The sequence below is a fragment of the Hydra vulgaris genome, chromosome 05 (assembly GCF_038396675.1).
Source record: "Hydra vulgaris chromosome 05, alternate assembly HydraT2T_AEP".
Lineage (NCBI taxonomy): Eukaryota > Metazoa > Cnidaria > Hydrozoa > Anthoathecata > Hydridae > Hydra > Hydra vulgaris.
In genome coordinates this window covers 20,360,001-20,384,207 of record NC_088924.1, presented here as the reverse complement: position 1 = coordinate 20,384,207, position 24,207 = coordinate 20,360,001, and the positions used below count along the sequence as shown (strand labels likewise).

The window sequence follows — 24,207 nt, the reverse complement described above, 5'->3', positions numbered from 1 at the left end:
AACAGCATAGGTGATGATTCATCTCCACTTCGGAAGAAAGAATATATAAATGAAATTGATAAAACAACTGAAATACACAATAGTTTCAGGAATTGTTTTGAGGAAGTTGTTACAGAAAACACGCACATGGATGAATATGTCGAACATAAAAGTTCAACAGAAGATGAAATTGAATTATTTACAAAAACTGCTTGCCTAGATTGGAAAGCAGACCCTTACAAGTGGTGGTCAGCTAATGCAAAACAATATCCAAACCTAGTAGAATTTGCTAAGATTTACTTATCTCCAGGTAGTAGTGTATATAATGAGTGACTATTTTCGGAAACAGGTATAGTTTACAAGGAAAAGCGGAATAGTTTGCTATCAACAAATGCCAAAAAAATTGTTTTCATTCATCATAATTTACCAAAAAAATTAATTTAAAAATAAATTTAATGATAAATTTCAAGTATTAAACTAGTTTTAAATAAAAATTTGTCAATAATAGAAACTTATATATATAATTTATTTATTATTTGAATAGTCTGTTTATTGTAAAAATATAGTATATTTTTTCATGTTTCAGTATTCAGTATTCGGCTAAATAGTTAGCAATATTTGGCCAAATACCGAATAGTATAAAATGTTGTCGAATACTGAATTGTTGCTGATTATTCAAGGCATCTCTAGTAAAAACGTTTCACTTCAAAATAACACACTTAACTTATATTGATCATGGATCACATTCAGTATGTGAGCAAAAACAAAGTGTATATCTAAATGTTGATTGACTCGTATCAAAATGTAAAAAGCTTTAAAAGCTCCAATAAAAGCTAGTATTTTTGAAATGTTTACAACCAGGCCTTGCTTTACCCCCACAACCAATATTACAAGATGAGGAATTCAGATTGTAGCAGTCAAATATTATGCAGACAATTTTGAAAAAGTTACGCAAACACATTGTTTTTTAAAATCTAATTCACTCCAAACGAGACTGCAAGCAACCACTATCAAGTTAGGAATTACTAGAAAACATAAAACAAAGTCAAAGAGCAAGAAAAAGTTGACTTAAGATTTGAAAAACTGTTGGTTGTAAATATCAGGAAATAATGAAAATAAGAGAGTTCTAAAGGATTGAAGTCCTGAAAAAAACACTAGACAAATAAAAGTTTTTATAGCATGTAAGGACAGATACAATTAAAAATAGTGAGTTACATGAGAACGAGTTTTGGTTGATGAACTTAAAGATGATACCTTCTTTGAGCCGCAATCATGATAGTATTTGTAGAAAAAAAAATTGATGCAACTTTACAACAATGAGGAGAGGCTTTAGCTTTGAGGAATGATGTCTGAACCCAAAGCCATAGAAGAGTTTAATTGAGACTTTAGAAACTAATGCTATAGTGATTTAGATGTGTAGCAATGGGTTAGCCTGTTTATTTGGAATGGCAGAAAGGCTATGGCTATTAGATTCAAGATTCAAACTAGAAGAAAATTTATTTACAAAGAGTTTTGCCTTATACTTGGGAGAGGTTATAAGATCAGTCCTATTAATAAGAGACGGAATGTTAGACCTATCTTTATAAATAATGTTGAAGATTTTTCAAAAGTGCTTAGAGCCTAACATCTGAGATCAGATCCAAGGTTTAGTAATTTAGGAATAATAGAGCTTAGCTTCAGATTGCACTGTTTTACATTGATCTCTTGCAATACTAAAAGGTGTTTGTTCTCAAGAGAGTTGTTCTTTTGAAATAGATGAAAAAAATGATTACAATTAGATATAGTAGCTGCACAAAAAGTTAAAAACCATGGTGTAAAATGAGGCATTACATGGAACCAAAAAAAGGGAAAAAAAGATCATACCTGACTGGATCCAGGAGGTTATGTAGGAGGCCTATTTCTCAGCAGAGAGAGACATTGCTCAAGGTCAGTCACTAAGAAATTTTCTCTTCAGCAAAGTCTCACCCTTTTACTGTATTGTAAGAAGTTATTGAGGGATATTTAATAGCTAAGGTCATAGGTAATGAACTAGGTTTCTCTACCTATAAAAGTGACTTCAGAGCCTATAGACAAACTTTTCTTTTTCAAAAAAAAAAAAAAAAGAAAAATTGACCAATGTTTTAAAAAACTACTTATATGAAGCACTTGGACTGCTTAAATACAATTTTTCTAAGATCTTTTTAACCTCTTTATGAGATAGTGAATAGATATAAATGTAGTGGTAATTTTCAAAAAAAGAATACAAAAAAGAAGTCACCCTAATATATATAACAACGCCCTTTATGAGTCTAACTGTTATTAATAAAATGTTAAACAATATTTAGCTAAACAATTTGAAACTGAATATTTAGTACAGCAAAAATTTCTTAAACACAATTTTTAAACATGTCCTTTACTTTTTAAATCCTGAGGTAACTTTTTTTACTACATTTTTTTAATACTTCTAGCTACGTTTCCAGAGTCAAAATTCTTTTTTGAAAATGAATACTTTTTGTTGACTAAAACAATAACAAAATGTTTTTAAAACTTATTTAATAACAAATCAATTGAACAAAAAGATGTGTTGATCAAAAGGATGTGTTGGGTGTTTTTTTGATAAATTATATGCACAAATTTCTTTATTGATTGATTTTTCATTGCCATCTTGGTTAAGTAATTTTTGTTTTAGTTAGCATTTTGTATAGCTTTTTTTCATCACATACAGTATCAGCAGTGCAGCAAAGTTTGAGGTCATGCAAGTTGGAGGGCAGGACTAAAGCTGCCAGTGTTGGATATTTTTATACGGAGATAACTTTAGCCCCTCTCTTTGAGATTATTGATGGGGGAGGTGGCTTTTATCTGTTACCACTTTTCCTGCACCTATGACTATTAGGTTTAAAAAATATATCAGCACTACTTCATTGAAATGTTTTAAAATAATGGCTTACTTCTTAAAATACAAAAAATTTAAAATATTTCAATCAAAGGTAAAATTTATTAAAATATTGTTTTTAAAGCTTCCGTGTACAATTAGTGACATTACATTTTTCACTACTCTTTTTTGATGTTTAAAAAAATAAAAGAGAAAAATTAGGGTAATTATAATTATAAGGACAAAAAATTATTTAGAAGTTTGAATATATTGAATTATATTGAAAAACTGAAAAAAAAAAAAAACAGCAAAAAAATATGGCAATTAGATTAAGTTGACTAAATTAGCAGTGGTAATTAGAGTGTTTGCTTTGGAATTAAGAGGTCCAAATGATGCCAGCTCTGGCCAGTTTTTAGTCTGTAAAACCTAAATATAACTAAGGTCTATGAAAATGACTAAAAGTTAAGTGCAAGAAATGAACTAGTTTTCAATATTATTTAAACCTATGTTAGTTTCAACCTTTATTGTATTTATTGTTTCTATATCAAATTTTTAAGTAGCATAAGGTACCAATTATTAATTTAACCTTTTATAATTTTTTTTCCAAGCAATCGACATGCAGTAAAAGCTCTTTTGCTTTCAACTGATGTTGCTTGCATAGTTTATCTTAACACTGAAAGTCTCTAAGTTAAAAGCATGTTTTTTGGTTTTTCACTCTAATTTTTTTTTTGAATGGTTTTTCACTGATATCTTGGTTAGGTAATTTTTATTTAAGCTCAGCATTTTGTATAGCTTTATCTAGCTGTGTTTTGAAATCAATATAATTGTTAACTATTGGTTTGTTTGCTGTAATTTTTACATTCACTTTACTTTATTAGGATCTTAAGTCCCTAATAATATAAAACTTGGTTTTATTAAATTTACTTTGAAAAAAGTTAAGATTAATAATGTCTAAAATTTTTGTTTATATAGTCTAATATAATTCATTGTTTATGTCAAGTTTATAAATATGCTATAATCAAAGATTGTAGTCAATTTTAAAAAAAGCCTTATTTTTTTACTTATGTAAGCAAATTTAAGTTTAGACAGCACAGTACTACTGCTTTATACTTTACAGATGCCAAACCTTAAAAAGTTTTCTGAATCTTTTTCTGAATTTCCATATCCGATGATATAATTATAATAATAATATCAGAGATGAATATCTTAAGTTAGAGATTACACTTTGATAAGAAAAAATTAAAAGAATGTCGCCAATTTGAGAAACATTAGTTTGTCTATAAGTTATCTTAATTTGGCTATAAGTTGTGTTAAATTAGCGTTAAGTTATAATGTTTGAACAATAAGTTGTTAACTTGGCTTGTTAGTTTGGCTAAAAGTTTAGTTATTAATGAAGTTGAGTTGATAATTGGTTTTTAATTGGTTTTTTAGGGTATTACTAACTTAGAAAAGTTATGTTCTTATATAAACATTAAAAATTATTATTTGTAATTAAAAAATAAAAACCTTATTTTAATTATAGTTACAATATGTGAAGGCTATTCTAACACTATACAATGTCCAGTGAACTCATTGATAGAAATTCAGAGTGCCATATATGGTCGTAATAGCAGAAGCATTTGCCCATCATCCTACAACCAAAAAAGTGCTACACAGTTAAATAATTGCACGTTTTCAAAAAATGTAACTGGTATTGTCCAAAAATGGTGCAACAACTACAATAGCTGCCTAATTCAATCTAATAATGGTCAATTTAATGATCCTTGTCGAGGAATTTACAAATACACTGTTGTTACTTACAGTTGTTTGTTACAAGGCAAGAATAACATCATTATTACTAACTTTCATAAAAACTTTTATTTAAATTTTTTTGTATTTTTCAATTATTAAAGTTTTAGTCATTAAATTTTTGTCATTTAATCAATAGTTTATTTATTTATTTATTTTTTTATGTATTATTTCCTTGTTATATATATATTTTTGAATTCTAAGCTTTTTGTTTTAAATTCATATTTGAGTATAAATTTATAATTTATTTTACCTAATCATATTAATCAGTTACAAATTATAATTATATCAAATTATTGCACTCAACACTATTTGCATTGTTAAAAAACAATAAAATGATTCCTACTCTCCTAATGTTTATGATAGTTAGTTCAATAACTATTTTCATATTTTGCTACAGACTCAATTTATCCCAAATTTTATCTATAAAACAACTTTTTTCAAAAATTTTGTTGGTACTTAAAAATAGAATTCAATAAAGTTTTCAAAAAGTGTATTCATTTTATATAAAATCTATTTGATTTGATTCTATTCCATAAAAGCTAGTAATTTTTCAATGAAAAATGAAAATGTTTTTATAGAAGGTTACAATACTTAAAAACAGAAATTTGAGTTAGTTTATTCAATTATTTCCATGGCTGGTAAAGACATAGGTAGGTTGAATAAAGAATTATTATTTATATGTTTACGATGAATATATGATACCTTTAGGTTTCAAAAGGATTTTCTTGGATCCTATGAACCTCAAAACATAAAAAAGCACTACAATAAAATTAATAAAAAATTCTTCAATCAAAATACAGCTTCTTCTGAAAGGTTTGCACACTCAATCATTTAATGGTGTCAGTTTTATGTAACTCTAAACTTTATGACATAAAGTTTAGAGTTTCTCTTTGCTGCTGAATAACCAAAAGTGTTTGTTACTTATCAGAAACTTTTAACCTTGGTACTAAAATAGCAACTTGAAATAAAATAAGATAAATTGGAAACTGTAACAGGAATTATTTTTTTAGTGAAATGTTCTCTAAATAAAGAAACTCTGCAAGAAAGCTTCAAGAATCTAGTTAATATCCATCCCTGAATAAGTTTTTTACCACAAGTAAGAAAATAAAAGGAAAAGTAAACCAAATTTTTTAAAGTAACTATGGTTCTTTGATAATACTTTGGAATTATTGCTTGCTACATGTAAATTTGAATCAGAATTTAGATCACTTTTTATTGGAATTTTAAATCAAATCTTCTTTAAAATTTAAAATTTTTTGAGTTTTAAACTAAAGGCAAAATGTTTTTACTATCAGTTGTATTTTAAGAAAACTTTGCATATAGAAATAATTTTGAAAAAAAAATTGGCTCCAGGATAACACTATAAACAAAGCTGTTAGATTAGCACCACAGTTCTTTGACCTGAACCCCAAGAAAGCCGAATAAAAAACTGTATAAAAGCCTTATAAAAAAGCCGAATAAAAAAATGGATTAAAAGCCGTTTAAAAAACTGTATAAAAGCCGTATAAAAAACTACAAATCCAACCAAAAGCATTATGCTTGCTATAGTATTTCAACTAGTGCATATATGAAATTAAACTCAGGATAAAAAGCAGAAATGAACAACAACTGATATATTACTAAATATTGAATCGAAGTTTTGATATTACTAGAATTAATTTAAAAAAAAAAACTTTTTTGGCCTTGATTAAATCTGTTTTTAAAAATTTACCAAATAAATTTTTAAAAACAGATTTAATCAAGGCCAAAAAATTATCAATATTTGTTGAACTTACTTTAAAAATATAGTTTTCATTGGATTTGTATATTTTTTACTTTATTGGTTTGAACTAATAGGAAAAATCAAATTTTTATTTCACATTTTTTTCCGCTGATTATTTACAAGATATATATTCATGTGTTGACATGTTGGTATATTCCACACTTTTTTTTCTGCTAATTATTTACAAGACACATTATTGAAAGTATTGATCAATAGTGTTTATTATACTTTGAATTAATATTTTTATTTAAGCTGCTTGGTTACAGTGGAGTGATTGGGCAAGTTGTAATGTCTCTTATGGATTTATAAACAGAACAAGAGAATGTAATGCTTCCATTGGTGCAACTTGGTGTTGTGGTAACAACTTTGAAGTTAAACCATGCTTTGGTATAATTGTTTTGATTTTTTTACTCTTTTATGTAAAAAAGTTATAATTTATAAATTTGGAATGTATGGTTTTCTGATTCAAGTTTGCGTGTAGCTACCAATACATTCCAAAGAAAAATAGTTATAATTTTTACAACTCGTTTTTGTAAAAACTTATCATTGGAAATGCATAAATGCTTGTTGCGTAAAACATTATTGTAACAATTATGATGAATGATGATGATCATCATCATCATCATTATCATCATAATCATCATTATAAAAATATTTAAATACTTTTTAATTACTGAGTTTGCACTTTAGTCTATTGGGAACTTTGGAGCAATTGGTCAGTTTGTAATGCTTCTTTTGGATCTGGGTTTATGAACAGAACTAGACAGTGTAATGCAACAAATGTCAATGATAAGTGCTCTGGTAACAACTTGGAATTAGCAGAATGTTTTGGTAAACAAAAATACTTTAAAATATAATATAAATAAATTTTTAACTTTATTGAGTTAGCATGCTAATTTATAACTTAATAACTAAATTTAATTGCTAAATAAAAAAGTTTTATTACAAAAAACAGTTTATAGTTTTAAATAATATTTCAAATCGTATGTTTTTACACTTATTTTTTCACCATTTTTCCTTGAACTCTTGTTTTCTATCTAAAGTAAGTTATTGATTTCTCTTTGCTTCAAAATTTCATTTTGGATATACTTTGATCTTAATTACTTTTAGAAGCTTCTTTTTACGCTTGATATGTAGTGATCAACCTGATAATTTATCATGTCTTAGTTATTCCTTACTAACAAGGAGTAAAAAACATATTAGGTCTAGGAATTAATTCATGCGCTTTTTAATTGAAAATTGAAGGTTTATTTCAAAAACTAAATGGATGAATACATTAATGAAAATAGTGTCCATCGCTAGTCACTACTTTTGCCCATCTTTCTGGCAATTTACGAATTCCGTGTCAAAAAAATGCTTCATCCTTAGAAGTGATCCAATCAGAGACCCATTTTTTGATATTTTTTGAAGAAGTGAAGCGCTGTCCAATCAAATCGTTATTCATGCAATCGAACAAGTAGTAGTCAGAAAGAGCAATGTCTGGAGAATACGGCGGGTGGGGTAACACTTCCCATCCGACATTTTCCAAATAGTTTTTGACAGGTTTTGCGACATGTGGTCGAGCATTATCATGCCTGTTACTCCAATCTGGTCGTTTTATGACCAGAGCTTGCTTCAAATGCATTAATTGTCGTCGATAATGTTCTCCATTAATAGTTTCACCAGGTGTCAGAAGCTCATGGTACACCACACCTTTCATATTCCACCATATACACAGCATAACCTTTGCACATTGAATATTCCGTTTGGGTTGTGATGGACCTGGTTCACCTGGCTTTACCCAGGCCTCTCATCACCAGTAACGATTCGATGCAAAAATCCCTTTCTTTTCTGTCTTTCAAGCAGCAATTCACAAATGGTCTTTCTTCTTTCCACGTCTCTGTCTTTCAATTCATGTGGAACCCAAAGAGACATTTTTTGAATCATACCCATGGCTTTGAGGCGTCTGGAAACTGTTGGTTGTTCAACTCCTAATGATTTTGCAAGGTCCTCTTGCGTTTGACAAGAATCCTGATCAAGCAATGCTGCCAATTCTGGATCTTCAATTTTTTTCGGCTGTCCTGGTCGCTCTTGGTCTTCCAAACAAAAATCACCACTTTTAAACTGTGCAAACCACTTCTGACACGTTCGCTCAGCTAGAGCATGGTCACCATAAACTTCAACCAAAATACGATGACTTTCGGTAGCACTTTTCTTCATGTTAAAGTAATGAAGAAGAATCCCCCGCAAAAACACTTTATCAGGAACAAAAATCGACATTATCAGTTAAATTAAAAATAGTGTTATTTACGCTTAAATCAAATGATTTATAATGAAAATGATGCGCAATAACAGTGATCTTCGCACGCATGCGTGGCTAAACAAAACGCTGAGACAATAAGCTAGTTTCGTAATCCCTTGTCAAACCGCATGAATTAATTCCTAGACCAAATATATAAAAATCTCTCAAGATTGCTGCTTTGCTTTGTTAAACATTAACTGAAGTGGTATTTTTTACAAAACTTATGATGACAGTAAATATTTGGAAATTTATAGACAACATTTAAAAAAATACTAAAAACTAAAAACTTTTCTAATTACTTTAGTAATATTTTAGGTAAATGATTTGCAAATTTTCTCTACAAAACAAGATTTTTAAGGTTTTAATTAAAACACATTTTTCACACCTTTTCATTTTTATATAAATACTTTAACAAACCTCCTTACTTTAGATATTTACATTAACTTCTTATTTTTATCCATGCATTTGGATTATTATAAACTTATTTACTGTCAAATGTTAATTTTCTCCCCAAGTATTTTTTTCTTTTTATATTTATTTATTTTTTTTTTAAGTTTAGGCTGACAATGTTTAATTGAAATTTTACAAGAATTTGGTCACGCGAGCAACATAAGAATTTAACTTCAACAACATTCAACTTTTGATTCCTTTTAGTTTTTTCCTATTGTGATATGGTTTTAGTTCTTAAAAGTTTGAAATTGAAAGTTTTCTTAGACAAAAAATCTAGTATATTTTATTCATTGATAAAAGTTACATATATAACTGAGTTAAAGTCAATATTTTGTCAATATTAATTATTCTGATTTTTTTTCTTTTCTAAAAAATAATATTTTGAAATAATAATTTTGCCCTTTTGGTGAACATTTCATTTACTCCTATACATGCATGTTATAAAAACTTGTTTTTTGTAGTACTAAGAAAAATTGATAGGAAATAATAATAAAATAATAAAGACATCTAATAAGTAACCTAAGTAATTCTAACTAGACCTCTAATCAGTGATAAACCCAAAGTTTTTTGGGGGATATTTTATTATTGTGTTCACCTTTTTTATTTCTTTATTATCCGAGGGTAAGGAATTGATTTAATATAGTATTCTTTTATTTTACAAAATCTAAATTACTAAAATATAGTCTACTGTTAAATAATGCCTTCAAAAAAATGCTATTATAAACTTTCTAATAGGCATTTATTTTAGTAGTTGTTAAATGTTTAAAATACTTAAAACAATTTTTAATTAATAATTACAAAAAGCGTAGTATTTGCAAAATTAAAATAATAGTAATTATGCTTATTAAAAGATTACATCTTGTTTGTCTATTATTTGTCTTGTAATCGAATAGTTATTGTCTATTTATATTATCATTCAGAATACAGACAATAGTTATTTTCTATATATAATAGAATATATTATATAGACATTAACTATTTGAATACAAAATGTAAGCATTTATTAGGCACATTTACTACTGTTTTAATTTTTGTTTTGAGTTTTAATTTTCATAAGTATTTCTGCTCATTCAACTCTTACTAAAGGGTAATAATTTTTATAGTGCTTCAAAGCACCTTTTAAATAAAAGAGTTAGTTATGGTAAATTTAATAATTAAAAAAACTATGTAAGTTAAAAAATTCATGTATATTGAATAAATTACATTTACTAGGCATTTTTTAAGAACTATTATTTAAAAATTACGAAAACTTAATAAAATTTAAATAAATAAAAAATTTATAAAATTAATTTTTAAAATTATTAAAAATTAAGTTATTGTAGTTGTTATTTTTAATATTGATAAAGTGGAAAAGAATATGAAGAGAAAAAAATATTCTGAAAATATTTTCATTTTGTTTTTTCGATTATCTACAGTAAGTTAAAATAGTAAGCTTAAGGTAAAAAGTTCATTTATTCAAAATATTAAATATGCGCAATTACTAAATTGTTTTTAACTGAAAAAAAACTAAAATTTTTACTTTTGTTTATTTGGTATTAAATACTCCATGTGCCAACAATACAAAGGTGCCAACAAATACAAATGTGCCAACAAATACCATGTGCCAACAAATACAAATGAGCCAACAAGCAAAAGTTAACTTTATCATAAATCATTCTATCTTTCAAAAAAACAAATAGTTCATACGCTCCATAGTATTGAAATTGTGTTTCATAATAAGTTCCAATGCATTTTTTTAATATAATGTTTTACTAGTAATTAAATGACAGTTTTATTTATTAAACAAGTTACAGCACATATATTTTTTTTTAATTCTTTTTATTGACCTGAAGAGAATATGAATTCACTAAAATAAGCAGAAAATTAGTTATTTGCTTTTTTTTTTTTTTTTAGATTCTTTTATTTGCTAAAAAGCAAAAAAAAAAAAAAAGAATAAATATATATATATTTTTTTGCGAGCCCATGCTGCTTCAGCGGTATCAAAAGAGAACTGGGTTTGTTGCTGCTATTAATAGAAGATACTATAAAAATTATTTTCATAAAACAAATTAAAAAGAATAAAAAAAATTTTTAACAGTTTAAAATTAAAAAAGAAGATCTTTAAAAAAATTTGTTGATCTAAAATGTTATTTTTAGTTATAAAAAGTTATTTGAGTTTTATTCATAATAATTTATAGCTGCTTGGACACAATGGAACCCTTGGTCGAATTGCAACCTTACTGATGGAGTTATAAGTCGAACAAGATTGTGTAATTCATCTATTGGTTCTGTATGGTGTCTTGGCAGCAACTATGAAGCTCAAGAATGTTATGGTAATATAATTAAATTTTATATGATCTTTTATTAAAGTTTATAATAACATGATTGATAAAAGATTTTTTCTTTATTCAGTCAAAACGTTTCTAGTGATTTAGCTACACTCTTTGTGAAGATAACAAAATAAAATTTTAGTCAGATTTCATTGTGAATTTATTTATATTTAAATGTATTATTTGGTTTATTTTCAAATTTCCATGCTACAAGAATAAAGGCCAACATTATTTAGTCTCAACATTGGCTAAAAACTTGTCTACTAAATTTTCAGTGTCATTAACAAATATTTTTTGTACTAATTTTTCTCTTAAGTCCTCAATACCTTTAACTTGTTCAAGCTGTTTAGACAAGCCTTGCTGGTACTGTTTGGAAAATGTGGTAAATAAAGAAACAATTTGTTGTTGACTAAGGTATTCAATAATACTTTTTTATCTTTCATTGTTCTTAATTTAAAAAGAACTTTTTGTTGATGCTGTATTATGTCCTGTATTTCTATTTCAACTATCAACTTTATATGTAAAAATATTCTCTGCCTAATTGTAAATCTAGTATGCTTACTTACAACATGATCACCATAATCATCATCATTTCCATCATCATTGCCATCATCATTGCCATCATCATCATCATCATCATCATCATCATCATCATCATCATCATCATCATCATCATCATCATCATCATCATCATCATCATCATCATCATCATCATCATCATCATTATTATTATCACCATTATCAAGCTGTGGCCTTTCGCTTTTTTGCTTTTTCTCTAATTTTCATAATTTCTGATTTTTTTTTTTTGAAGTAAATAAATAAATAGCCACAACAGCCTACTTTTAAGCCATTTGTATAGTTAACATATAATCTCAAGCACTACAAAAAAATCAGTAGCTGTTACGCAAAATAAATAAGCTATTGCATTTTCTCAATTTTTTGAATTTTTCTGTTTCTCTAAACAATTTTTAGCATAATTTTTTCTTTACTTAAGTTCAATCATGTATGTAACATACCTGTGACAATCGGCAATAAGCTGAATAGGGTGTACGCTAAGATCTGGGACAGACAGATTAGAAAAAACCTGCAACTTTATGTGAGACAAGAAGCATTCCTCCCTCTGAATGAGTGCTTTGAGAATCTAAAAACAATCCTATGCATTCTCCAATCTTACAGAACGCGCAGACTGGAACACAATGTTGTGTTTGTCGATCTTACGAAAGAGTTTACGAAAAACTAAGACTTGATTTATAGGTATAAATCTGGGGGTGAAGCAGGGTTGCCTTCTTTCTGCCTTGCTGCTCAATCTAGTAATAGAGGAGCTAGCTGAGAGATTAAAAGCGACTGGCTGCAGTCTTGAAATCGAAGGCCACATCATTTCTTCTATGACTTTTGTTGATGACTACATGTTGTTGGCGAAGGACTCAGTTGAGATAATCGTTTTAATGAGCGTGTGTAATATGTTCTTTGAGGAGAAGGGTTTAGTTGTAAATCCAGCAAAATAATAGTCATTATGTGTTTGCCTGTAAAAGGCAAACGGTCCATGATAGTCCTTACTAGGACGCATAGATGGTGGAAAGTGAATAACCAGGATATTGGAATCCCATCTATGATATATGAAAGTGTTGGAAATCATCTTGGTGTAGGGATTGATGTAGCTGATAAGATTGCTCTTCTGATCGAGGAATGGAAGCTTTGGCTAACCAAGTTAAGGAAGTGCAAGCTCAAACCTGACTCAAAAGTGAAAGTGCTTAAAGAGGTAGTTTGTGCCTGCGCAAACTATGTTCTCCTGATGTCCAGGTACAGAATTTGTGAGCTTCGTAAGTGGTTACAATTTGTGAGGTTTAGGAGTTCCTAAGTCAGGAATTGTCATACAACAGGTGAGAGCTGCAGAAAAAAAGTCAACAGATGGAGTAGTCCGAGTTGTCAAGGCCTGCATTGTGCAGGCAAATAGAGTTTTGTGAAAAAGGGATGGATTTGCATAGAACTGGATGCAGCCAGGAAGTTCTGTGAAGTTAAGAGGGTAAACAAAATTAAAATCCAAACCAATGGAGGCATCCTTAAGACTAGCAGAGTCCTCGGTGAACACTAGTTGTTGGAAAACAATATATGACCTGTAAACAAAATTATGGTTTGGAAGGCAATGGCACAAGTGACTCCAACAAATATCAATCTATTAAGAGGCGCACTCTTCAAGTTTTATGTCTTGTAAGGGCCATACTCCACACATCTATTGGATCATGTATAAATATCTATGGATATTGTATGCCATCATCTGAATGAGTAGCAAACATGTGTTTATATCTATATATACATAAATGTGTCTTTTACCTAACCTCCTGGATTCAAGCAGGTAAGCTTTTATTCCTTCTTACTGGTTTTAAGTCATGACTTATTCTATTCCACATTTTTCACTTTCTTTTGCAATTGTTATATTAAACCATAATCTTTTTTTTTAGTTATTTTTTTTACAAGAACATTTAAGAACAAATGTATTTTTATTAATGCAAGAAATAATTGTAAAAAGATCCTCTCTGATGCTAATTTCCATTTTTCTCAGTTTACTGAATCTTGTATCTTATCTTGTTAGGTTCTAGAGATGTTAGGTTCTTGAGATTTTTGTAAAAATTTCAACATTGTCGTTCCTAAAGTAAGTCTAAGTTTCCATCTCTAATTCATGGGTCTTTTTTTATTACTTCTCCCCAGATTAAGGGTTAGTTACACTTGCACAGAACCTTTCCTCTAATTTGACTTTTGAATCTAATGGCCAAACTCTTCCTGTCAATCCATTTAAACAGATTAACCCATGTTAGACATCCAAATCACTCTGACTTCCAATACTAAAGTTAATTCTAAATTAAACTGTTGTATGGCTTGTGATTCAGAAAATATTTTCATGATAGTCTTACAAAAGTGTTCTCTTTAACTTTCGCTAACTATTAATAAGTGCTAAATAAGTGGTGCCAATTTTTAAAATTTATTAATAACACACTGACCTATTCTAACTATTCTCCAATTAGTTCTAATTATTCTAACTATTTTCTTATAATTAAGATATTAAGATTATTAAATCATTTTTTTCTAACCACAGAATTAAAGTCATTTTCAAATGACTACTTCTAATCTTCTTTATTTCTAGTAATTTTAGGCGTACCAGTTCTTTGCTTTCATCTTTGCTCCTCTATTGTTTCTTATCGTCAATATTGATCTTTCTGACCGATCTAAATCTTAGATCTTAAGTGGCTCTATATGCTGAAAGCTCAAATTTATACTTTTGTATTGACATAAAGTCTTGACTTTTTGATTGCTATTCTGATCTTTCTTCTGTAACAGCTTGGAACTTGCAGTGGCTTGTGGATCTCTGGTTAGATCAAACAAAACTCATTCTCGCTAAGCTTGTCATTCAATAAAATCTTACCCTTTTGTATTTGTCCCTTCATTTTATAAAATTTTTTTGTTTATCTAGACTTTTTCCTCACACATCAACAAATTCTCAAAACTCTCACCCATCTTCATATTTTTCTTCTCTCGTAAAACTTACTGTATTTGTCCCTTCATTTTATAAAATTTTTTTGTTTATCTAGACTTTTTCCTCACACATCAACAAATTCTCAAAACTCTCACCCATCTTCATATTTTTCTTCTCTCATACAACTTACAAATTTGTAAGTCTTCAATTATCTGTTTCTTTGTTTTACTTTGTTTTTTAGTACTCAATTGTAATGACCAAAAAAAAAAGTAAAATTTTAGATTAAGATATATAGAAAAAAAAAGAAAAAAGGCTTTTTTTTTATTATATATATATATTTTAATAATAATAAATTTAATATTATAAAATGATTTGTTTTTAACTTATTTTTTAATGATATTGTATAACTTTTAATTAAATTAAAATTTTCTTATTAATCATGTAATTATAATCAAAAGTAAAAATTTATTATGTTTTATACTTAGTAAATTAACATGTAAATAAAGTCATTATATTTGATAAGTAAATAATCAAGTAGATAAAATTATAATTATATTTGTTAATAGCAAACAATTCCTAAAAACACTTTTAGCTTCAACCTGGTTAAAAATCAACTGTCGATGAAATAAATAAAAAATATACTTCCTAACTACCCAGTTTTAAAATTTTTTTGAATGCTAAACTTGTATATACTTTTTTTTTTTTTTTTGTCCTTAATTTTATTTTATTTCTTCCTTTCTATTTTATAAATTAATTTATTTTATAACAACTACTTTTGAAATAAAAGATTACTTTGTTTTCTAGTAACTCATAACTTGTTGGAAGTGAATTAGTTTAAAAAAAGTATGTTTATATATGCCAGTATTTAATAAATAGTAAATGTATGCATAAATTTGTAACATATATAGTATTACAACTTTTTTCCTAGTCCTGACTATGAATCTAATAATTTTGCTGTCTTTAGTCTCATTTTTAGCTGAAGCCGGGGTCTCGGTCACCTTCTAGGTGCAGAGGTCATTTTCATTTCAATGGTTTTGGAGGTCAGCTTCAAAATAAAAAAAAATGACACAACCAACAACTATGTTTTAATTTCTTTTGATTTCTATTGGCTCTTAAATATTCCCCATATTAAAAAGGTTCTATTTCTGTTAAACCAGAATGGAATTCCAATCCTGAAAACAGAACATTTTTCTCTTTAACACAATAAAGCATTGCCTTAACGTCATTCCATTATTTTTATATGAAATTAAGTAGATTGATCAAATATCCATTAACTTGCTATCAATGATTGATTTTGACCTGTCAGTTTCACCTACTAATATTCTTGAATCTTTTGAATTTTAAAAAACAAAACACCTTTCTTGATATCCTATGCTAACATGCAGTTATTTCCAGTATTGGTATATGCAATAATATACCTCTTGACAACAGCATATTTGCAATCACATCAAGTTTTACTTTTTTGTGGCTCTTCGTATCATATCTAAAGAGACAAATGCTCTTTACCTTGCAAATACATAATAGTGTAGTAAGCAATAGTAGTGGCCAAAAGTTTAAATTTTCTTGACAATATTAACTCTACACAGTCTCTATGTATCACTTTTATATAGACATATTTATATCTTTGCATATTGTATCATTAAGGACTGCAAGTGAATGGTATTTAGGTTGCTTTAATTGATTTGAGAATTTTTCTAGAGCGAATAATCTAATAAAACAGATATGTTTTTTAATTTAAATATTTTTGATAAAAGTTAAAGTGTGTCATTTTGTCTTAGTACAGCTTGTACAGCTTTAGGTAGTAGCTATGCAAAGTTAGTACATTAGTACAGCTTTAGGTAGTAGCTTTGCAAAGGCACAAAAATAGGTTTATATTAAATTTGCCATACAGTTGCAATTATTAAAAAAATTTTCATTATTAATTTCTGTCTAATTTTTTAAAAGTCAATTGACCTGGTCTTAGTGCTTTTTGCGGAACTAAGATTGTTCAAATAAATCGTCACATGCTAATTATTTTGCTTAAACTAATTTTTACTTTTTATTTTTATTTTTTATTTGCATTTTGTTATGGTTTACATTGTGTTATGGTTTTACAAAACAATGACTCAAGTTTTTCTGTAAAATCATAAGCTAACATTAGCTGGTTGAACTTTAATAATCCAGTTAGACTTGATCTTATATGCTTACGATATGAACCTTCAGCCAATAGAAAAAAATAGTTATAAGCAACATATGTCATGCTATCAAATGATTTGTTTATTTTATTTCAACTCTGAATCAAACTCTCCAATCAATTCAAATCAAACTCTGCTATTTACAAATTTTAGGTAAATTTATGATCGTTTATTTTATTTCAACTCTGGATTAAACTTACTTATAACTTCAAACAATGCTATTTACAAATTTCATTTAAATTTATGTTAAATAAAAATTCACAAAGGTTCCATAGATTCTATCATTTAAAAAAACCACCTAGCATATTTATGAATAATGTTAATTATTTGCTGTTTTAAAAGGTCTTTTGTATTAGGGCTTTATGTTTTTATATTTATAAAGATTGAAACATTAAAAAATTTTCCACATTTTGCAGTTAAATATTTGAAAGTTCCACAATTTAAACATTAAATATTAAGCAATATAAAAGGTAACATTACGTTTGTGTCAAGAAAAATAAAGGACTACTATATTATATATGTTTGATGTTATACTGTACGTAATATAAAAGATGATATAAATAAATAGTATTATAAAAAGATGTATATTGATAAAAAAATTTAACAAGTAAGCTAAAAGTTGATGTATTTTTTTGTAGCTAAAATAAGTTTGAAATCTAAATTTAGAGTGAAAAATAAGTAAATTTTATTTACTACCAGAGAACAACAGAAATTGAAAAATGTTTTTTGTTTGATAACTACCAATTCTAATTAAAGTTTTGCTTTTTTGGGTCAAAGGCTGTTTTAAATGAAAGGTATATGCATTTTGAAACAACATGCCATTGAAATCTAAAAATAGATTTTGAAATTTTTTTTTTAAATTTAATTATATAACCATTTTTTAAAAATTATTTTTGAATACCTTGCTAACCCATTAACTTTTTGATTGTCAAATTTTGCGTAAGTTTTATTGCTTTCAAAGCAGTTCTGAAAATTGATTTTTAAACTAGCTTTAAGCTTTAAAAGAGTTTTACCATTTTTCTAATAAATAAGGTATGATGTTATTTTTAACATTCTATTATAAACCTAGATTAACCAGAAACTCGGTGCTTAAAAGTGCAGAGTTCATGTTATTGAACGCCTTTGGGATAGTTTCATGTGACAAAAAAAAGATTATTTTTTTGTTACTCAAAACTATCCCAAGAGCATTTGGAAAAATCCAAGAACTCAACTATTTCTAGTTACTGATTTGCTTTGTTCTTATTAACAACGACAGTAAAATAAAATTTTCAACATGCAGTATTCTAGTGTTGTTGCAAATATAGTTTTTTTAAAAATAAAAAAGCATATTTATAAGAGAAACAAGTCTGAAACTTCTCTGTATTTCTCAGTTTCTACATTTTTCTTAGTGAATAAGTATTGACTATAAATAGTTTATAAAGTTTGTAACGCATTTTCAGATATCTCTAGAATGTAATTTATGAGATAAAGTACAAGGTTTAGGAATCTGCGAGTCATATAAATCTGTGACAGCAAATATCTTTTTCTAATAATTTCTTAGATTTAGTATGAAGCCTTTAGATTTTAGTTCCAAATGTGGCGCTAAGGTAAATCTGATGTTGAGAAATTATCAGATATAAGTTATAGTGATTATAGCATGATCTGAACCACATAAAGGAGAACAAGGAAATACTGAGCACAAGCTCAGTAATTCTTTTTTCTCAGATACAAGATGTAAATTTTGACAAAACTATTTTACCGCTCATGAGCACTAATTGGAGTTAATATAATTACGTAAACCAAGACATTAAAATTTTTTGAAACAATACTAGACTTCTTCAGTGCTACATCTTAATCTAGCGCAAACTGATATACAAAAATTTGTGTGCATATTTCATTAACTTTGCTAACATTGTTTGCACAAACCAAAACTTAATGTAATTAAGTTTTGGTGTTTTATAATATATAATAATTTATAATACAAAAAGCGTAATTACATTTTATTATATATTTTATATGTATATAAAAATATATAATACAATATAATTTTAGTTAGGTTATATTTTATTTACGTTCATATACTTGTTTATATTTAATTATTTTATTTTTATTACACAAAAGTTTTGTCTCAATTGGCTACTTCGTCACGTAATTTTTTTAGTTTATCCTTACAATATTTTTTATGTTATGTTAAGTCTCAATAGATTACACTTTAAAAATGTGTATATTTTAAAAGTGTAACCAATTGAGATATTACATAACTTAAAAAATGTTATAAATAATAATCAAAAAATTTATACGGCACTTAGTTGTAAGTTGAAACTTTATTCATTTTTTGTGACAGTAACCAATTGAGAAAAAACTTTTAAACAATAAAAAAAAACTTAACAAATAGCAAAATGATAATGATAAAAAACTTTGATAACATGTTTTAAAGTTTATTTAATTATAAGTAAAAAAGTATAACCTTTTCACCAAATGTGTTGTAAAGTGTAAATGTGTAACTTTATGAGTACATATAATAGGCACTAATAGTGCTTAAAAAAAGTTTATTTTTTGTTCAAACTTTTTTCACTATGAGTTTTATGTTTATTTTTTTTTTCTTAAGCTAATTGGGGAACATGGAGCACATGGTCAATTTGTGATATTTTGCATGGTGTTAGGTATGCTAATAGAACAAGAGATTGCATGTTATTAAATACTCAGCAAGATTGTCCTGGTCAAAACTTGGAAAAAATTGAATGTTTAGGTTAAGAAACAGTTTTAATTGTTGTGATTTTTATTACAGCTTATTTATATTATTTTAATAAAGAAACTGAATACACATCTCATTTTTTTTAGCCTCTTGGACACAATGGAGTGATTGGTCAATTTGTAATTCTTTTAATGGCAATGGATTTGTAAACAGGTCAAGGGACTGTTATCCAATAAAAAATTTGACATCGTGTCCAGGTGAAGCATCTGAAGCTAAGCAATGTTATGGTAAAAAATACAATCATAAGTCTATTTTATTTTAAAAAATTAATCTATTTAATATTATAAAGAAATTTTTTGTTATAAGTGTAGGTAACTTAATTACATCTAATTTTCCACTATTTTCAAATTGTTGATCAAAGTAATCGGAAATCGAAATTGTTTATTGAAAATTTAAAAATTTTATTTAAATCAATATTATAAAAATTTTTAGAGATTTTTTCAAATCAACCAAGTATAATAATAATATTGAAACTATTTGAATAAATAATTTACATTACATATAGTTACATTATAAAAGAAAACAGTAATTTTTGCTGGGAAATTGTTGGTGGCAATTTACAAAAATATGCTAAATAAACTTTGTGAAGTAGAGAAAAATCAAAATAGGATTTAACAGAAGCACTTTAAAAAATAACTTTATTAAGTAATTTAGTATATTTAGTATATATTTATTTTTTTAATTTCTAGTTTTGAAACAAGATAAAAGATAATTACTAATAAATTTAAATTTAAAAAAAGTTAGTTATTAATTTAAATTGATTTTTTCAAAAATAAAATAATCAACACATTCTTGCAGTACTTTTACAATTGTCTTTGCAAGAATAGATAAAAAATTAATTTAAATTTAAACTGATTTTTGTAAACACAAAATTATAGCTGAAATAAAGGAATACATAAAAAACGAACCATGTTGTTACACTAACCCATACTAGCACAAGATAAGCACTCAAGTAACCTTCAGAACATTGGCCACTCGCAAGCATCAATTGTCTGAAGGACAATTGATGCTTGCAAAAAATATATATTGAGAACAAAGAAAACATTTTTTGTCACAAAAATGTTTTCTTGGTTCTCAATATATATATATATATATATATATATATATATATATATATATATATATATATATATATATATATATATATATATATATATATATATATATATATATATATATATATATATATATATATATATATATATATATATATATATATATATATATATATATATATATATATATATAACTCCTAACTGGTTGTCAGAAAGTTTTTCCGTATTTTGTTGACAAAAAGTTAAAATTAAAATGCAAGACCGTAATTTTTTTTTTTTTTGTTACTTGATAGACTGCCTGCCCCAACCAAACCTTCAGTCGATATAGCAGCACTCCCTTGGGAGTCAGGCTATAAGATAGTCAATGTAGCAACACTCCGTAACGAGTCAGGCTATTTGTTAGTTGATGTAGCAGCACTCCATTGCGAGTCAGGCTATTTGTCAGTCGATGTAGCAGCACTTAGATGCGAATCAGGCTATAAGATAGTCGATGTAACAATACTTCATGCATGATTTACAGTAAAAAAAAATAAAAATTAAAACATTTTATTAAAAAACAAACAAAAATAAAAACATTTTATTAAAAAAAATAAAAATAAAAACATTTTATTAATAAAAATAAAAATAAAAACATTTTATCAAAAAAAAGAAAAAAAGACATTGTTTGTATTATTAAAAACATTAAGAATGTTTTAAAAACATGGTTTTTAAACCGCAAAAACGCAAAAAAGGTTTGTGTTTTTGCGGTTTTTTTAAGAAACAATTAATTTGTAATTAAGTTAATGGTTTTAAGTTTCTGATAACACGCAAATGTTAGACGAAAGTCAAAAGTAATTAAAAGTGACTTATTTGTTGGCATAAGAATCATTTTTTTCCTTCCGTACTCCCAAATGCAACAATCTATAGAACTATATATATATATGTATATAAATATATAGATATGTATATGTAACAACGATTTTGATAATAGGGGGCTTATTTTCTTTCAAAGGAGTGATGGGATAAAATATTTGTTAAAAATGTTTTACATAAATGTTTTTCTCTAATAATTATAATTTTAAAAAATTTTATGGGGAGTAGGCCTCTAGCCCCCTCGGTAGTTACAGCTCTATATATATATATATATATATATATATATATATATATATATATATATATATATATATATATATATATATATATATATATGTATATATATATATATATATATATATATATATATATATATATATATATATATATATATATATATATATATATATATATTGGTAAAAATACTTATCTAATTTTTTTCTTCATTTTGCTTTGTTCTTTAAGAACATTGAGCACTCTATTTGTAGAATACACTATCATATATATATATATATATTTATATATATACATATATATATATATATATATATATATATATATATATATATATATATATATATATATATATATATATATATATATATATACATGTGGAAGATTTTCTCTCACATATATATATATATATATAAATATAAATATATATATATGTATAGAACTCTTAACTGGTTTTCAGAAAGTTTTTCCGTATTTTGTTGACAAAAAATGAAAATTAAAATGCAAGACCGGAATTTTTTTTTTTATTAATTGATAGACTGTCTACCCCAGCCAAACCCTCAGTCGATGTAGCAGCACTCCCTTGCAAGTCAGGCTAAAAGATTGTAGATATAGCAGCACTCCGTTGCGAGTCAGGCTATTTGTCAGTTGATATAGCAGCACTCCGTGGCGAGTCAGGCTATTTGTCAGTCGATGTAGCAGCACTTGTTTGCGAGTCAGGCTATAAGATAGTCGATGTAGCAACACTCCGCACATGATTTACATTAAAAAAAATAAAAATAAAAACATTTTTTATATTGTTAAAAACATTCAGAATGTTTTTTAAAACATTCTAGTCAATTAAATTAGCGTTTTTGCGGGTTTTTTTAAAAACAATTAATTTGTAATTAAATTAATGGTTTTCACTTTCTGACAACACACAAAGGTTGGACGAAAGTCAAAAGTAATTAAAAGTGACGTATTTGTTGGCATAAGAATCATTTTTTTCCTTCTGTACTCCCAAATGCAACAAACTATATATATATATATATATATATATATATATATATATATATATATATATATATATATATATATAGTTCTATAGTTTGTTGGCTTTAGGAAGAGCGGAAGGAAAAAAGTGATTCTTACGCCAACATATACGTCACTTTTAATTACTTTTAACTTTCGTCCAACATTTCCGTGTTGGACGAAAGTAAAAACCATTAATTTAATTACAAATTAATCGTTTTTTAAAAAAACCACAAAAACGCAAATTTAATTGACCGGAATGTTTTTAAAAACATTCTGAATGTTTTTAAAACATTCTGAATGTTTTTAACAATATAAACAATGTTTTTATTTTTATTTTTTTTAATAAAATGTTTTTATTTTTATTTTTTTTATTAAAATGTTTTTATTTTTATTTTTTTTACTGTAAATCATGCGCGGAGTGTTGCTACATCGACTATCTTATAGCCTGACTCGCAAGGGAGTGCTGCTACATCGACTGACAAATAGCCTGACTCGCAAGGGAGTGCTGCTACATCGACTGACAAATAGCCTGACTCGCAAGGGAGTGCTGCTACATCGACTGACAAATAGCCTGACCCGCAAGGGAGTGCTGCTACATCGACTGAGGGTTTGGTTGGGGCAGGCAGTCTATCATTATTAAAAAAAAAAAATTCCGGTCTTGCATTTTAATTTTTACTTTTTGTCAACACAATATCGAAAAAACTTTCGGACAACATCTCAGCGATCTATATATATATATATATATATATATATATATATATATATATACATATTTATATATATATATATTTATATATATATATTTATATAAATATATGTATATTTATATAAATATATATATATGCATATACATATATATATATATATATATATATATATATATATATATATATATATATATATATATATATATATATATATATATATATATATATATATATATGTATATATATATATATATATATATATATATATATATATATATGTATACATATAAATATAAATATATATATATATATATATATATATATATATATATATATGTATATATATATATATATATATATATATATATATATATATATATATATATATATATATATATATGTATATATATATATATATATATATATATATATATATATATATATATATATATATATATATATATATATATATATATGTATATATATATATATATATATATATATATATATATATATATATATTATATATATATATATATATATAT

At 26.3% G+C, this 24,207-nt stretch overlaps 1 protein-coding gene across 4 annotated transcripts in view; it reads left to right on the top strand.

Annotated features, from left to right (window-relative positions):
- Window positions 1-24,207, top strand: part of LOC136080673 (A disintegrin and metalloproteinase with thrombospondin motifs adt-1-like) — a 164,362-nt gene that overhangs the window by 55,031 nt on the left and 85,124 nt on the right. For all 4 annotated transcript variants that reach the window (XM_065797617.1, XM_065797616.1, XM_065797618.1 and 1 more), the window contains 6 exons: window positions 4,353-4,646; window positions 6,636-6,770; window positions 7,074-7,214; window positions 11,292-11,426; window positions 19,654-19,794; window positions 19,887-20,027. In XM_065797617.1, the coding sequence (XP_065653689.1) occupies window positions 4,353-4,646; window positions 6,636-6,770; window positions 7,074-7,214; window positions 11,292-11,426; window positions 19,654-19,794; window positions 19,887-20,027 (987 nt within the window). The remainder of the gene's footprint in view (window positions 1-4,352; window positions 4,647-6,635; window positions 6,771-7,073; window positions 7,215-11,291; window positions 11,427-19,653; window positions 19,795-19,886; window positions 20,028-24,207) is intronic.